Below are 18,453 nucleotides of genomic sequence, written 5' to 3' on the forward strand. Positions count from 1 at the left end.
TTTCCAGCTTGGATGTTCTACATCTCAGCTACCAAAGGAAAGCATGTGATCAAATTTCTGGAGAGAGATTTTGACCCACGTCCTTCTGATTCAGATACTGAGTGCTAGCACTAAGCCACAGCTGACCCTGTGGACATATACATTTTATGTGTTTAATACCTTTGTCAGTGGGCCTCCCAGGCTTTTACTATTTTATTGAAGCTTAATTATTTGGGATCTTACCACTTTATTGCTTGAGGGGCAGCTGAATAAATTCCTGTGCAGTGGTGATGTCTGCAAAAGAAATTAAATAATTCCTGTGGGCAACATTTCCTATATTACCACAGTGACTACATTTCAAAACTACCTTATCATTAACGTAAATGCTTTGGATGTCCTGAGAGTGTGGAAGATGCTATGTGAATGCAAATACTTTGTGGAATTTTTGTCCCGCCCTGTTTAAAGGACTGTAAAAAATGCAAAGTTTACACAACAGAACAATACTGCTCTGATGAAAGGTCACCGACCTGGAACATTAACTGTGTATCTCTTTCTACTGAGGCTGCCTGACTTACTGAGTATTGTCAACACTTTCCCTGCTCTGAACTCCCTCTCCTCCTGGCTTCTTGTATACATTGAACTGATAGAGTCATAGATTATGGATACAGGCCCTTCGGCCCAACCAGTCCATGCCAGCCACGTTGTCAACCCCGGCTAATCCCAATTTCCTGCGTTTGGCCCATATCCCTCCAGGCCCCTGCCCTCCACATACCTACTCTAGTGCTTTTTAAGTGATACTATTGTACCCACCTCAACCACTTCCACTGGCAGCTCATTCTGTAAACTCACCACCCTCTTCATGAAAATATTACCCCTCAAATCCCTTTTAAATCTTTCCCCTCTCACCCTAAATTTATGCCCTCTAGTTTTGGACTCCTCTACCCTGGGGAAAAGACCATAACCATCCACCTTATCTATGCCACTCATAATTTTAAACATTTCTATAAGGTTGCCCCTCATCCTCCCACATTCCAAGGAATATAGACCTAGCCTGGCTAACCTCTCCCTATAAATCAGGCCTTCTAAGTCCTGGCAACATCCTCTTTTCCGCACTCTGTCTAATGTCTTAACTCAGTAAAGATGCTTGAATTTGGAGTAGCTCCGGACACATACTTTGAAAACAAAATTCACTCTTTTTGGGTACTTTCACCACAGCAAATCTTCCAGTTCAATGGGTTTTGACTTCTTCTCAACAGCATGTCCCCTCGCCCAGCAGCCTCACTGTGTGGTGAGCTCCCTGCTCAACACCAGCAGCAGTGGGAAGACAAAGTCAACTCCATCATTTTAACCTCATAGCTCTACAGCTGGAATTCCATAATACCATATACCTAGTTTGCTCTCTTTGTGTTTTTCATTCTGTATGGATCTGATGACCTCCCATGGTGAATGAATTATGGAGTGAAGAGCTGAACGCAGAAACAGATTCATTACAAACCCTGACTGCTCCATTCCATTCCCATTGCCTGACTAAATGCATCAGTGCTGGTCAGAAACATCTCACAGGCAGCTGCATTCCAGAGTACATCTCGTCTCAGCAGTGCAAGGGTTACAGGTCTAACCTCTTTTTTCCCGGTGAATTTCCTCGAGGAGATGCTCTTGTTTTGTGATTTGCTCTATGAAAAGCTCGGTCTCTGATTCCTTGCTCTGCATGAGTTCCTTCAGCTGTCCTCGACACTGCCGGAGATGTGATCGTAGCTTGAGCTCCCGTCCATCTCGCTCTTTCACTTCCTCACACAGCCACTGTAGCTTGGTCTAAAGAGTGATATCATTAGTCAGTTTCCACCTGCATCCAGTACTATCTAAATCAGTCATAATTTTAAAACTGTGAGGAAGAAACAGGGAAGGAGTTGATGCTAGGCAGCAATTAAATTCACATTCAACACAATGGTTCCATCACTCCAACTCATTGTGAAGTTCCAGTCCTGCTAACGTCTTACACTTTTTACTCCCAGAAGATGAAATAAATTTCCCAAAAATGTTAACCCACCAAAGGTGGACTTAGGAGATCAGCAAGCACAAGTAAGCCTCACATTTAATAAAAATAACATGTTAATGAATATAAAAGAACTTCTACTCAAAATAAGAGAGACTAAGCTGCTGCTTTGAATAAAGGTCGCCACACAGCCAGGTGTCTGCACTTCTGCTGCCAGCCAACCCTTTTCTTCCAGGAACCAATTTTAGCTTCAGTGAAATGGGTCCGTTTGCAGACTCTCCCCCAAAAACAAAAGAATGTTGCCACTCTAAATATTTTTTCTGGTCTTCGTTCTAGTCATGCAATCATTATCAAGCACCTTTGAGGAGCTGGAAGTATCAGCGATCACAACAATCCCAAGCTAAAAGACCTCCACCATCCACATATTTATAGAATCAGAGGGGCTTATTAAGTGGTTTAACTATTCCTACCAGATTCTCAGGGCAGCTACCCCATCACTGGTGTACAAGTGAGAGCCTCCTTAGTGTCTGCCAGAGGCATCCTTTCAGCAACATATGAAAATACCAAACAGTGATGACCAATCCTATGACCAAGTGTGGCATGTTCCGGTACTGACATAAAAATCTATCAGCGACCCGAAGCTTTTCTACATATTTGCTTTCATGTTTACATTTAGTTTACTTTCAAAGAATGATTCCTGGCAAGAGAAGGTGGATCATGTGAAGCCATCCTGTTGACTCCTGCTCTCCTGATTTAGTACTTGGAAGAAAGCAGTAAAAAGGCTTTTTTTTGTCTGAATAAAGCATCCAGTAATGATGTATGAATTTTTGACATGACTTTGATTCCAAACAAGTATAAAAGCAAAGTTTTATTTTCGCCTACAGCAAAGCAGGAAATAACAATAAAACTCTGCTGCCAGTAGCAGAAAAACAAAAGGGTCTGTCAGCAACATTCTTGCATGGCAAGGAAGCTGAAAGAGGAAGAAGTCATGTTAATCTCAAGGCTTCAGTGAATGGCCGTAGTTAGACTGAGCTAACCACCTTAGCATTAACAGCAATTCACAGCCACTGAGGAACAAATGCTTCAACGATTGCTTGGAAGTTAACAGCACCATTTCCTAAAGAGATTATGTAACAGGCATCTTCACAATGCTACTCATAGATTAAACTATGAAAGTTGTTTACAATCCAAATTAAACATTTTCCAGTACGCGCAGACGAGCACAAGCATACACTTGTAAGAGAAACGTGCTACAATACTTTCATAGAATCGTACAGCACAGAAACGGGCCCTTTCCGCCCACCTCATCCATGCCGATCACAATGCCCGTCTATGCTAATCTCTGCCTGCATTAGGCCCATATCCCTCTCCACCTTTCCTATACAAGTAGCTGTCCAAACGCCTTTTAAACATTGCAACTGCATCTACCTCTGTCACCTCTGCTTGTTCCATACAACCACCTCCCTCCATGGTGGGCTGAAGGGCCTGTATTGTGCTGTACTGTTCTATGGTTCTATGTGAAAAATTTACCCTTCAGTTCTCCTTGAAATTTCTCCCCTCTCACCTTAAACCTCTGCCCTCTTAGTTCTAGAATCCCCTGCTCTGGTGAAAAGACTCTGCCCCTCATAATTCTAAGGTCATCCCTCAGCTTCCTACGTTCCAGTGAGAATAAATACAATCTCTCTTTATAACTACAGCCCTCCGTTCCAAGCAACATCCTGGTGACTCTCTTCTGCACTCCCTCTACTGCTACCACATCCTTCCTGCAGTGTGACAACCAGAACTTGTACACAATATTTCAGTGAACAATTCAATTCTCCAAAGCTAACCATGACTTGCCTATCCAGACCACATTTTGCTTAAGAAAACATTCCAAGGAATTCACAAAAAGATGCAAGGATACCAAGCCTGAAGGGGGAAATGGCTCACAGCTTGGAAAAACAGATGGGTTTTCAGGAACCAAAAAATGAAGAGAAAGTTAGAAAGGCTTAGAGCATATCCAAACAGGAGCACTAACGCCACCAAAAGTGGGGTGAAACAGAGAGGAGGTGCACATAAGTCTCCTGTCAGAAGACAACCACCTGGGAGGGGATAAAGTATTGCACAGATACTGTATGGGAAAACCATGGAGGAATTTGTAGAAGACTACAAACATTTTACAGATGATAAAAGTCAAAATTCAAAGTTGAGTTTACTGTCATATGCACCAGTACATACATGCACAGGTGCAATGAAAAACTTACTTGCAGCAGCATTACAGGCACATAGCATTAGAGTCACAACATCGTCAAGAAAAACAAATTACATATAAATTGTATAAGAAATGAACAAGAAAGAACACAATTAAAACAAAAAAAAGGTTTATTGTAATGCAAAATGGTCATAGTGTTGCTTTACTGAGGTAGTGATTAGGGTTTTGCTGGTTGGTTCAAGAACCAAATGGTTAAAGGGAAGTAGTTGTTCTTGAACCTGGTGGTGTGGGACTTCAGGCTTCTGTACCTCCTGCCCGATGGAAGCTGTGCGAAGATGGCACGGCCCGGATGGTGGGGACCTTTGATGATGGATGTTGCCTTCCTCAAATGTTGTAATCCTGTGTTGGTCAGTGAGGGTATGGGTGACAGGCATCTGAATGCAACAGAGGACATGCACAGCACTGTTAAGAACAAATTTTAATATGAGGGCAGGGGAAAATGAGAGGCCAAATAAACAAAGTAACAGCATAGTTGACCAGTGTGGAACAGCTGGTGAAGGATTAAGGAACTGGTAGCAGGGATCTCACGTACAGGTAGAGGTGGAAAAATATAGTCTTGGTAATGTACGCAACATAGGATTGAACACTCAGAATGAACATTTTAATCATAGCATTGTGACTCAGGCTGAAAAGGTGGTTGAGAAACATGGATTACATCAGTGAGAATTTGCTGCAAAGGCCAATAGAATGGCTTGGGATTCTGCAGTGACAAAGTTGAGGACGTTATGACCTATTCAAGAAACGTACAAGAATCAGCAATTCAGGGGTGAGACTCAAGGCTGAGCACAAGTGAGGTAACCTGCAGCTGGTACCATCAGTATGATAATCCCATGATGTGACCAAAGAGTAGCAACCCTTGCATACAAAACCAGCCTCCTCTCCACTGACTCTATCTACACTTCCCACTGCCTTGGGTAAGCAACCAACATAATCAAGGGCCCCTCCCACTCCAGTCATTCTCGCTTCTCCCTCATTCCATCAGGTAGAAAATACCAAAGCTCAAGAACATGTGCCACCAGGCTCAAGGCGAGCTTCTATCCCACTATTATCAGACTCTTGAACGGAGCTCTCATACGCTAAAAGATGAACTCTTGATCTCCCAATCTACCTCGTCATGGCCCTTGCACTTTGTCTACCTGCACTGTGCTTTCTTGGTAACTATAACACTATATTCTGCATTCTGTTTCCTTTTTACTACCTGAGTGTAATTGTGTTTGGCATGATCTGTGTGGATGACATGCAAACAAAAGCTTTTCACTGTATCTTGGTACATGTGACAATAATAACCCAATCCCAACACCAGAAAACATGTTCCCTAGCCTGTCCTCTCCCAATCCAGCTTGTCAATGACTGCAAACCTCAAAAAAAAGATTCACGTGTATTTGTGAAATAATGCAACACTTAATTTACTAAAATGTAGATGAAGACAAGGTCAACTATATAAAGCACAAGAAACCCTCTGCTCTGAGATATCCTGCGCTAAACTCTGTTGCTATGTTGAGCATGAGCTAAACTTCTATGTGAAAGACAATCCAAAACAAAACAGAGTAAAGATCTGCTGGATACCATTTATTCCAAGTCTCAGGAAAAATTCTTGTTAAGAATAGGAACTAAATTGTGAACAGATTATGTTAAAATGCTGATGTTGTATTTGTGACCCAATTTTAACCAATAATCATAATCGCAATTTATTTTGAAAGAGTATAATGTAATTCAAGAAACATCAGTTAACCATTAGGAGGTCTGGGAAGCAGCACCTCAGTCAGTACACAGCAGGACTAACAGATTCTTCATAAATGCACACTTACTAGAAACTCTGGACCCGACCTTCAAACCTCTGCAGTTTCTGCCTCATTTCTCAATGCTCTTCACAAGAGCTTTCATAGAGTCATAGAGTTGTACAGTTCAGAAACAGGCCCTTCAGCCCACCACATCCATGCCCATCTTTTTGACCATCTACACTAACCCCATTTGCCAATATCCTTCTATACCTTGCCTAGTCAACAGTGCCTGTCTAAATGTACCATCAACGTAGAAATTGTATCCGATTCCACCACATCCTCTGGTAGCACATTCAAGATATTAACAATTCTCTGTGTAAAAAACCTTCCCCTCAAATCTCCTTTAAAATTCCTTCCTCTCACCTTTTTTGTTTTTGATACTCCTACCATTTGGAAAAGATTCTGACTAATTATCTATAGTTCATAATTTTATATTAGGTCACCCTTCAGTCTCTTCACTCCAGAGAAAACAAACACAGCCTGTGTAATATCTCCCCATAACTAAAGTCCTCCAATCCTGGTGAGTCTCCTATGCACTCTCTTCCATGCAACCATATCCTTCCTATAGTGCATTGACCAGAACTGCACACAATACTCCAAGTGTGTTTTAGCCAGTGTTTTGTAACACTGCAAAATAATGCCCCACTTATGAAGGCAAACACACTAGATGCCTTCTTTGCCACCTTATCTACCTTTATCTAACTCTAAAGTCCCTCTGTTCATCAACATTCCCTACCACCCTACCATTTACTGTATAAGCACTACCCCTATTTGACTTCCCAAAATGCATCATGTTATACTTGTCGGGATTAAATTCCATCTGCTAATGTTCTGCCCAATTTTCCATCTGATGTATGTCCTTGCTGTAGCCTTAGACAACCTTCACGTTTTTGATTTGGAAGCAAAAGGAGAGAAGGCATCTATGAGTTTAGCTAATGTTTAACTCTTGTTTACATTGGCTCTCTAAGAGACACCTCAGTACTGGGGATTACTTGAAATTAAGATACATTATTAATGTATAAAGTACTAATCTCGTACTACAAGCAATTGCAGTCACTCCTAAAGTTAGATACTGCCCTTCAGAGGGTACAGTAGAGGCAGTAAATATAATTTCAGATTTCAGAAATATAAGTTATTGGATGAAGGAACCCGAGTTGTTTCTGTTGGTAACATTTTGAGACGACATTTATTTTATTGGGTCAAGTCATACCTCAGCATGCCAGGGGACATCAAGTAGAAGTCTGTAAATACAAAGAATGAAGCTGACTAAAGTGTATCTGTCTGGAGGATAAATGTCAAAGAAGTTGGCAGAGATTTTCACCAACACAGGCAGCCAAGATGGGACTCCAAGGAATAATTTCAATGCATTTCTGGAGGGAGACAGAATTGCAGAAGATAATGATATGGCAGGTAAGTAGGGTCAAATGGCGTTGGCCTTATTAGGAATAAAATACTATCCCTGGTTCCTACAAATTCCTGTATTTATTATGAGATCCAGAGTATCACTCCCCAAAAGCATCTGGTTTTAGTCCTCTTCAACAAGTCGGCCTGTGTCATGGTGTGCAAAAATATCCTTTCTTCTTCCACCTTTGGATCACGAGGTGTTCTCCATGCTGACTCCAGTGACATTTGAGCATCTTCTGCAGCAAAAAAAATTCATAAGCCGTGTTAGATTATGTTAAACCAAGTGCAACAACGAAGAAACTCTGCAAGAACTTTAATGAAGATGGTATGCGAGATTCATGGATTCTTCTATAGGTTTTACTCATTAAGCTCAAAGGTGTTTGTTTATCATAATGTACATTACAGAAGGACCATTGGATCTATAATTGATGCAATAATAATATAGTATACCAAAATAACAATCCACTCACCTTAAGCAGCAGAGTGCTGTTCTCTCCCAGGCCAATGCATTCCTCGGAGCCCCTGCTTTTTGTATTTCTCTTGCACCGTTGCTCCTCTTTGATCAAAAAATAATTACTTTTGTTTTTCTTTAACTTCTACCTCAGATGATCAATCCATTCCTGAGAGACCTTGATCTTTAAGATTTGGCAACTTCTTTTTGAAAATAAAGCAAAGATTATCAATTTTCACCTTTCACTGAAGGTACTGTCTCAGGGCCACTTTCCTCTGTTAACTTACACAGAATAGGGAAAAGGCACCTGCACTGGTCAGAGAAATTTAAGCAGTGTTGTGCAATGGTCACTGGTTTGTGAGACACTCCTGCAGAAGCCTTCTGAGTCGCAGGAACACCCAGCAGCCGCAGTTTGGTAAGATGAAGGATGAACTGCTAATCATGTGCGGCATGGTAGTGTAGCGGTTAGCGTAATGCTATTACATCAGCAACCCGGGTTCAATTCCAGCCGCTGTCTGTAAGGAGTTTGTACCTTCTCCCCATGTGTCTGCGTGGGTTTCCTCTGGGTGCTCGGGTTTCCTCCCACATTCAAAGACGTATAGGTTAGGAAGTTGTGGGCATGCTACGTTGGCGCCGGAAGAGTGGCGACACTTGTGGGCTGCCCCCAGCACTCAGTAATGCAAAAAGATGCATTTCACTGCACGTTTCGATGTACATGTGACTAATAAATAAATATCTCATCTTATTTGTCCTGGAGAATTTTGTACTTTTAGTTGTTGCAACTGCAGTCATCCAAACAAACGGAAACTTTCCATCACACATGTCACTTGGAAACTGCAGGTGGTGCAAAGGATCTGGGGAGCAAGGAAGCACATTCCTTGCCTTGCTGGATGATCTAGAAAGCATAAAATCTTCTACAATATGTGCAGACCAATAATCAGAAAACACATAAAGTTTAACATGAGATAAAAAATGTAATGTTACATGCCAGCTGGGAAAGCCCTGAATTGCTCAGTGTTGATACCCAGCATTCTACGCTCCACAACCTTTTGCAACCATCCTAGGAGTGTAGAATTGCACGAAATTCATCCCACTCTGCAGGGTGCCTGTTGAAGAATTTATAAACCACTCTTTCACGTAAGTTTGAATTTAAAAACTTGACTTTACCAATTATCATGACTTATTTTTTACAAATACACCACAGAAAGCATCCTATCCAGATGCATCAAATCTTGGTATGGCAACTGCTTTGCCCAAGACCACAAGAAATTACAGAGAGTTGTGGACACAGCTCAGTCCATCACGCAAACCAGCCTCCCTTCCATTGACTCCGTCTACACTTCCCACTGCCTTGGGAAAGCAGCCAACATCATCAAGGACTCCTCTACCTCGTCGTGGCCCTTGTACTTTATTTATCTACCTGCACTGCACTTTCCCTGTTACTGCAACACTATATTCTCAGGCCTGATGAAGGGTCTCAACCCGAAACGTCAACTGCCCATTTCCCTCCATAGATGCTGCCTGACCCGCTGTGTTCCTACAGCACTTAGTGTAGCGGTTAGTGTAACGCTATTACGGTGCCAGCGACCCGGGTTCAATTCTGGCCACTGTCTGTAAGGAGTTTGTACGTTCTCCCCGTGTCTGCGTGGGTTTCCTCCGGATGCTCCAGTTTCCTCCCACATTCCAAAGACGTACGGGTTAGGAAGTTGTGGGCATGCCATGTTGGCGCCGGAAGCGTGGCGACACTTGCGGGCTGCCCCCAGAACACTCTACGCAAAAGATACATTTCACTGTGTGTTTCAATGTACATTTGACTAATAAAGACATCTTACTCTGCATTCTGTTTTCTCTTTACCACCTCGATGTACATATGTATGGAATGATCTGTCTGGATGGCATGTAAACAAAAGCTTTCCACTGTATCTCAGTACACGTGACAAAAATAAACCAATACCAAGACCAAGCCACACCTAAGGCAAGTTGGGATTTGTTGTGATGCAGTCCAAAGGAAAATTAAACATTTCTTGAACTTCGCAAGTCATTTGAAACAAACTTTTTAATGAAGGATGATTCTAGGAAAAGGCACTTACTAACCTGTCCTTTTCTGTTGAAGCTTATTGTTCTCATTTCAAAATTGCACAGCAATGACAGTAGAGACAGGCTTTCAGCCTGATTAGTTTGTGCTGGTGTTTATACTCCAAATGAGCCTTCTCCCATCAAACCACCAGCATGTCCTCCTATCACTTCCTCATGTACTTCCACAACATCACATTAAATGCATTTAAGCTATTTACTCAACTCCTTGCCGTGACAGCAGATCCCACATTCTAACTGCCCCTTGGATAGGACATTGCCCTCCGAAAGCACTGGTGACAGCATCTCAAGGAGCTTTCATGGAGTCACCAGCATCAAAGGGACCCTGAAGTGGTTAACCGTTCCGTCACCTTGAATACGTACTTTCATTTCAGCCAGCCAGCGATGAGGATCATTTTCTAATCCAGGTGTAAGCGTTATTGCCTGCAAAGAAAATTAGATTGCAGTTTGTTTATTAACAGAAGAGATTGTATATGGAAAGAATGATTGTTTAAAAGAAACTATTATCCAGGTGGCAGATTCATACAGTTTATAAATGAAATTAATTAGGTCTATGATTTTCAAGCATGAACCTTGATTGATTTTCAGCTGGAGCCCTGAAACAATGTCTGAGAAGCTCAGGCACACAGATAGCATTTCAGAGGGCACCAGTGCTCAACCTCTCACCAATTCTAGTCGTTCACATCTTTTTTCATCATTTTCATTGTTTCTATGCAGGAAAGAAATGGGATTTGCAAGTCATTCAGTCACAAGTTATTCCCACACTGTTGAGTGCCATTTGTATCTCAAAAGGTGATTTGCCTTGCTTGCACCGTCACAGCAGTATGTACCTGTCCGTAGTACAGTCGATGCTGCAGACAACATAAAGGTGCGTGGCGGGGAGTGAAAGGAAGGACGACTGAATCCATGGGCTGTGATGACATTACAAATCAAAAAAACATTAACCGTGCATCTCATCACATTCGTCAAGCAACTCACAAACGCTTCACATATAATGATCTGCTCTTGGAAAGTAATTTTGCTGCTCAAACAGCAACCATTTCATGCACAGCAAGATCACACAACAGCAATGAGATGAACAACCAGCTGGAAGGTGGCTAAAACAGCAGGCTGGAGCTGTTTATGAACAGCAACTGAAAAACGTTGTTACCTCTAGCTCAGTTAACTTCTATTCCCAACGTGACCCAACTTGGAATTTCATCAGATGCACTATTCCACCTTTACATTACGTTTGAGACACAACAGTGGTACTGAACGCAGCACTCAAATGGACTTTACTGGGAAACCCTCCTGGTAAACTGAGAAATTTATGAATGCTAAAGAGACCTTCCAATGGAATTATTTACCAGAAAGTAAACATTCATTGGTGTCAGTGTAATGATAACAAGGTGCTAACGTTAAATATTCCAGTGACAGAGTTGGTATCTCACATAATAAACTATTTTCAGGTGCAACTTAGGAATAGTGTGTCCTATTAGTCCTGCAGTTGTATCTAAATATCTCATCATTAAATAATTTCACCCAAGGTTAGGCACAGAACCTAGAAATCAGAGTAACAAAATATCAGCTGGAGGAGCTCAGCAGGTTGAGTAGCATCTATCAGGGGCAAGGAACTGTCGATGTTTCAGGTCGAAACCCTGCATCAGTCCAGGTGTAGGGTTTCGAGCTAAAACGTCAATAGTTCCTTTTCCCTCCCACAGATGCTGCTCGACCCACCAAGTTCCTCCAGCAGATTGTTTGTTACTCTGGATTCCTCTTGAGTCTCTGTAGAAATTGTGGTGTTTTGCACATGTTTTAATGCAACAGAATCCATTCCTGGTGGAAGCTCCATCCATTGGGAACCTGGGCTCTATTGACCTAACACAGCTGCCACCTCGCCTGTGTCACTCACAAGTGTAACAACAACATCAACATGCACAACACTCACCTTTACATCACCAACAGAAATTGGAGTGACAATCCGCAAGCTAGCACTATCATTTTTAATTTCATGAGCATTGACTATACAGAGCATCATGCTCCCTATCCACACCCCATTTTCCCTCAGCTCCAAGGCAGCCTGTGCCTACTGTATCATGGCTGCCATCCAGAGTGTACTTTAAAGCTCTGACCCATTCGTCGTAGTCAACACGGGAAAGACTCAGCAGCCGCAAGCTCTACTTAAAGCTACCATCTCAAAATGCTCAGGCAACGCTTAACAAAGGAATAAGGGCGAAAAGCACCCCACTTATTTTTCTGAGACACAAGAGATACTGCAGATGCTGGAATCTGGAGCAACATACACAAAATGCTGGAAACCCGAAATGTCAACTGCTCATTTCCCTCCATACATGCTGCCTGACCTGCAGATTACCTCCACCTATTTTTCTACTGGGATTTTCCCCAATTTAGCAATCATCCAACTGGGCTTTAGGGTGAATTGCAGCACCTAAGTAGCGCACCAAAAGAGAGTGGAATGTAAATTCCAAGCACGGGTACCATGCAATAAGAAATGATTTAGCACCCTCTTGTGGAACTAATTGACTGAACATCAGAGCTCAGAAGGAGGAACTGCAGGAGATTAACAGAAGAGTCAACGGAACACAATTTCACTGCAAGTAGAGTTCACACTCTTATAGAGTCTAAGAGCTGAAAATGTGAATGTGTTGAATAAAAACATCAAAATAAAAATCTATTACTTCAGTCATCATCCTCCATACGGCACTGCCTGCTGATGATTTATAGTGCAACAGTGGAATTGAAAGCTGCTCAGAATAAAATATGTACATTGAGGAACATGCTGTTACAGGAATGAAAGCAGCAAGATTACTTCTATGATCTGCACTTGAGTCAAAATGAGATAAAGTAAATGGCCAAAGTGCTTATACAGACTGAATTGAGGAGGAGGGGGAGATGGCTGTTTATTGCACACAGGAATCTCTTGGCCAAAACAGCTTCCCTTCTTGAGTAATGAAATCTATTGACACAAGTATGGCAAGGAATGGAATTTTGATAAAAATGTTTTATAATTTACTGGGCTGGATTGCACTGACGGCTAGCTAGCAAATCCACAGAGAACTGCCAAGTAGTTGCAGTGCAAAAAAGTGCAGGGTTGTAAAGAAAGCTTTTGGCATCCTGGCATTCATAAATCAAAGTATTGAGTATAAGAGTTGGGAATGTTATGGTGAGGTTGTATAAGACATTGGTGAGGCCAAATTTGGAGTATTGTGTGCAGTTCTGGTCACCTAACTATAGGAAGGATATCAGTAAGATCGAGGGAGTGCAGAGAAGATTTACTAGAATGTTGCCGGGTCTTCAGGAGTTGAGTTACAGGGAAAGATTGAACAGGTTAGGACTTTATTCTTTGGAGCTTACAAGAATGAGGGGAGATTTGATAGAGGTTTACAAAATTATGAGGGGTATGGACAGAGTAAATGCGAGTAGGCTCTTTCCACCTAAATTGGGAGAGATAAGTACAAGAGGACATGGCTTTAGGGTGAAAGGGGAAAGGTTTAGGGGGAACATTAGGGGGAACTTCTTCACTCAGAGTGGTGGGAGTGTGGAACGGGCTGCCATCTGACAAGGTAAATGTGGGCTCACTCTTAAGTTTTAAGAATAAATTGGATAGATACATGGATGGGAGAGGTCTGGAGGGGTATGGACTGGGTGCAGGTCAATGGGACCAGCGGAATAAAGTTTCGGCACAGACTAGAAGGGCCGAATGGCCTGTTTTCTGTGCTGTAGTGTTTTATGGTTCTATGCACACACCAGTGCAAGTTGGGACCAGGGTGACACTATCTTTCACTGGCTTCACAAACTCATGTGGCTTAGGCTCAACAGAACCTCTTTCAGTCAGGAATTGCAAGTTCATGCCCCACTGCAGCGTGCTGAGAACATAAAGTGCACTTTAGTTCTGTGTTACATTGTTGGAGTCACTGCATTTTGGTGGAGATATTTTGGCAAGCCCTCATCCTCCCTCTACAGCGCAGGTCAGAGAAACCTGGTGTTTTGGCTAACGTTAATTTTCCAACTACAATCCACAAAGCGCACTAATCAGTTATTTCTCCCATTGCTGGTTGTGCCATCTTGTTGTTTAAATACTGAGACAGAGTAATTATTACTTAAGATCAATAGTTTAAATAGTGGCAATATTATTGATAAATCAGTAACACAATGGAGGTAAATGAGTCTGATCTAATACCCGTTAGGGAGGTGACCAAGTCTTGGAACTAAATATTCCATCAGAACACAAGAAAAAAATAGCAGGAGTGGGCCACCTGCCCCCTTCAAACACGCTCCATCATTCAATATGATCATGGCTGATCTGCCCTACGCCTCATCTCCTCTCCCCTGTCAGTTCCCATTGCTCTCAATTCACTAATCTTTCAAAAATTGATCTACCTCCTCTTTAAATAATCTCCCCTCCATGATTTCCAGGGTAAAGAGTTCCAGAGATTCACTACTCTCTACAAGAAGAAATTCCTATGCACCTCAGTTTTAAATAACCACCCCTTTATCTTGTAACTACATCTCTTTGTTTGTGCTCCTTCTCCTATCCCCACCCCTTTTATCCTGGCTTCTGCCCTCTTTCTTTCCAGTCCTGATGAAGGGTCTCGGCCTGAAATATCGACTGTTCATTTCCCTCCATAGATGCTGCCTGACCTGCTGAGTTCCTCCAGCATTTTGTGTGTGTTTCTCCTTGTTTGAGGCTTTCCCACTAGTGGAAACATTTCAATATCTACCTCACCCCACCTTTGATCTTATATGTTTCAATAAGATCACCCCTCATTCTTGCAAATTCCAAAGAAGTTCCAAAGAATACAAATCCAATTTCTTTAGCCACTATCATCCCAAGAATTAGCCTAGTGAATCTCATTTAGACTCTCTCCAATACTAGTATATCCTTTCTTAAATAAGGGGACCAAAACTGTTCACAGTACTGTAGATGTGGTCTCACCAACATCCTGCAGAATTGTACTTATACGTTTCACTACCTTGCAATAAAATCCAACATTGAATTTGCCTTCCCAATTAACTAGTCCACATGTTCTTCCACAGAGTAAAATTCATCAGTGTGGGTATAAGGAATAACAAGAGGGAGAAGGCACTGATGGGAGTATACTCTACCCCAACCAACATAATCTATAGACTTGGACAAATTATTAACTGGGAAATAATGGGACGTAACCAATATAAGGCAATAATCTTTGGGGAGTTTATTCTCCATAAAACTGGGCAAATCAAGTTGGTAAAGATAGTCTTGGAATGCATTCCAAACAGTTTCCCAGAACAATACACAGGGCATCCAACCAGAGAAAAATGCTATTGTACATCTAGTCAGGTGTAATGAGACAGGATTGATTAACAATCTTATTGTTAACAATCTTCTGGGAAGGAGTAATCATACTGTGACAGAACTTCAAATTCAGTTTGATGGTGACATACTACAGTCCAAAACTACAGATCTGAGAGAGGAAATTACATATGTACAAGTAGAAAATTAGCAAAAGATAGATAGGGAAATTAAATTAAAATATACGACAATGGATAGTTACTGGCAGACATTTAAAGAAGTACTGCATAATTGAACAGTATACATTCCCTGGTAAGGCTTTCAAGGTTGATCAAAGGGTTAAAATTTGGCAAAGATGATATCAGGACAAATGACCAAAAGCCTAGCCGATAAGGTAGGCTTCAAGGAACTTGTTTAAGGAGAGGTTGACAGCCACAGAGGGAGTTGAGGGCCGTCCAGAAGACCTTGACAGCTAAAGGTATCACAACCAATGGCGAAATGAGAAGCATCAGAATGGCACAAGAGGCTAAAACTGGAGGAGCGCGAAGGTTTTGTGGAACTACAGGATGGAAGGTTATAAGCCTCTGTACCTCTGCAATACTGTGACCTTTGATGTGTTATGAATCACAAATCTAAATGAGCAGGAAATCTCAGGGCAAGTTCCATAATACTGCAAGTCTCCACCAGTGGCCATACATGTTCAACAAAGTCCAAAAAGCATATCCTTGAAATGAAACACCAGTAAGAGAGCTCAACATGGAGAGGGGTGGAGATATACAAAAAAAAACAAAGTTAGTTGTGAAAAGGCAAAAGAAATTTACATTCATTACTTTGAACTTGTCACCAGCATCCCTGGAGAGGAAATCGCACGCAGTCTCAATTTCTTTTCCTATTGCACAAAGGATCATCTCTTGCTCTGTCTGGACTTTTGTGATCTGATCTTTTAGCTGAAATGTCATTTGCTCTAGTTGTCTTGCACACTCTTCACCGTTAACTGCCAGCTTACCCTGTAGAAGCAATGTAAAAGATCAACATTAAGGTTTCTTGCTTAATATAATGTTCAATAGCTCAGTGCAGGAAGACACAGGAGATTACAGTTTGGATTTATATTGTGCCTTCTGTGGTTTCAACATCCCCAGTGTACTTCACATATCCAAAGAAGCATGTCTGAAGCTCAGCCTGTTATGTAATGCACACATCACAGGGTTGGGGAATCAAGAACTAGGGGGCATAGATTTAAGGTGAGAGGTGAAAGATTTAAGAAAAACTTCTGGGGCAACTTTTTTTACACAAAGGGTGGTGTCTATGTGGAATGAGAAAGTGATTTAGGCAGGTACAATAACAACTTTTAAAAGACAGTTGAACAGGTACATGGATTGGAAAGGTTTGGAAGGTTATGGGCCAAACACTGGCAAATGGGACTAGCTTGGATGGGGCATCTTGGTCGACATGGACCAGTTGGGCCGAAGGGCCTGTCTCTGTGCTGTATAACTCTGTGACTCTTATCAGGATCCCACAAATCGTCATCATAGAACTGTGGAAGGGCTGTTCCTTTTAAATGATAATTGAAGGATAAGCCTTTCCAGGACACCAGGGTTCTCCTGCTCACTTTTATGTGGTGCCACAGTATCATTAGTATGCACCCAAAGAAGCAATAGGATATACAGTACCTTCAGCACCGAAGCACACATCAGTACTACATTGGAATGTTGCCCTCAACTATTTCCTAAAGCCTGCAGAGTTGGACTTAGCACATATCCTACTGACTCAAAGGAAATTGTGCTTTAGACATAACACCAACACTCATAGTATCATGAAAACTAACTTCTATGGGGTTATTTTGCTAATTCAGCACTAAGGACCCTCACCATCCAGAACACGCCCTCTTCTCGTTACTACCATCAGGAAGGAGGTACAGGAGCCTGAAGACCCACACTCAACGTTTCAGGAACAGCTTCTTCCCCTCCACCATCAGATTTCTGAACGGTCCATGAACACCACCTCGTTATTCCTTTGTTTTGCACTATTTATTTATGTTTGTAATTTATAGTAATTTTATGTCTTTGTACTGTACTGCTGCCACAAAACAACAGATTTCACTTCATATAAGACAGTGATAATAAACGTGATTCTGATTCTGATCAAATTGCTTCATCCTACAGGGAAGAGAACAAAGGAAGCATCTGTGAAAGAAAGGTGATAGTGCCGGCTGAGAGAGGGCTTGTATGGCCCTTGCACCTTATTGTCTGCCTGCACTGCACTTTCTCTGTAACTGTAATGCTATATCTGCATTCTGTTTTCCCTTTGTACTACAATGTACTCATGCCTGGAATTATTGTCACACGTACTGAGATAGAGTGAAAAGCAAACAAAAGCTTTACACTGTATCTCAGTACATGCGACAATAATAAACCAATTACCAATTAAATCATAGCTAATCAGCCTGAAGGAGGTGTAAAAAGAGAGGGAGGGGAATGGGAATAGCGGAGAAAGGGAAAAGCAAACATGTCGGGACTGTGAGATGCAAAACACTGCAGACATTGGACATTTGAAATAGAAGAGAATGCTGGAAATAACCAACAAGTTGGGTCGTGTCTGCGGACAGAGTTAACATTACGGATGATTGGCCTTTCTTCAGAATGGTCCAGTTTTGGCACAAACTGGAAAGGTTGATTATCTGAAGTTGTTGAATTCAGCACAGAGTCCTGATGGCTACACCTTGCCTAAGTGGAAGATGTGATGCTGTTTCTCAAACTTGCATCGGGCTTCGTCGGAACAGTGAAGGAGGCCAAAGACAGAACAATTAACTTGGCTTTTTGCTCTCTCTGTTTACACCTCTTTCAGACAGATAACCTGCAACTAACGAGCTTTCACCGCCCTCTCTCACCTGGCACCACTACTTTTTGCATCATACAGCCTCTCTTGGTCTTGACCCCTCTCTGCCCCTTGAAACAAAATCTACTTTTAACTGTTTCCAGTTCTGATGAAAGCTCATCAACCTGAAATGTTAACTCTGTTTCTCTCTCCACAGATGCTGCCTGGCATGCTGAGTATTTTGCCATTTTCTGCTTTTATTTCAGATTTCCAGCATCTGCAGGTTTTTAGTTTTCTTGTGCCTCTGTTGAATTGAGAGCTTGTTGCTCTGTCTTTCCCTTCAATGATCATAAGACCCTAACGGGCATCCTACTGCCTTCATCATAACATTTCAGAACTGCATTGTAAACGAAC

General features: G+C 41.9%; 1 protein-coding gene across 5 annotated transcripts in view; it reads right to left on the reverse strand.

The window, feature by feature from the left end:
* LOC127576987 (centrosomal protein of 128 kDa) overlaps nucleotides 1-18,453 on the reverse strand; it is a 372,768-nt gene that overhangs the window by 173,219 nt on the left and 181,096 nt on the right. For 2 of the 5 annotated variants that reach the window (XM_052027856.1, XM_052027839.1), the window contains exons 15-17: nucleotides 16,056-16,232; nucleotides 10,317-10,376; nucleotides 1,599-1,791 (exon numbers count right to left, since the gene is read on the reverse strand). In XM_052027856.1, the coding sequence (XP_051883816.1) occupies nucleotides 1,599-1,791; nucleotides 10,317-10,376; nucleotides 16,056-16,232 (430 nt within the window). Of the gene's footprint in view, nucleotides 1-1,464; nucleotides 1,792-10,316; nucleotides 10,377-16,046; nucleotides 16,233-18,453 lie in introns of those variants that run through there. The other 3 variants (XM_052027847.1, XM_052027831.1, XM_052027865.1) reach the window with 2 other exon arrangements.

Source organism: Pristis pectinata, chromosome 1 (assembly GCF_009764475.1).
Source record: "Pristis pectinata isolate sPriPec2 chromosome 1, sPriPec2.1.pri, whole genome shotgun sequence".
Taxonomy (NCBI): Eukaryota; Metazoa; Chordata; class Chondrichthyes; order Rhinopristiformes; family Pristidae; genus Pristis; species Pristis pectinata.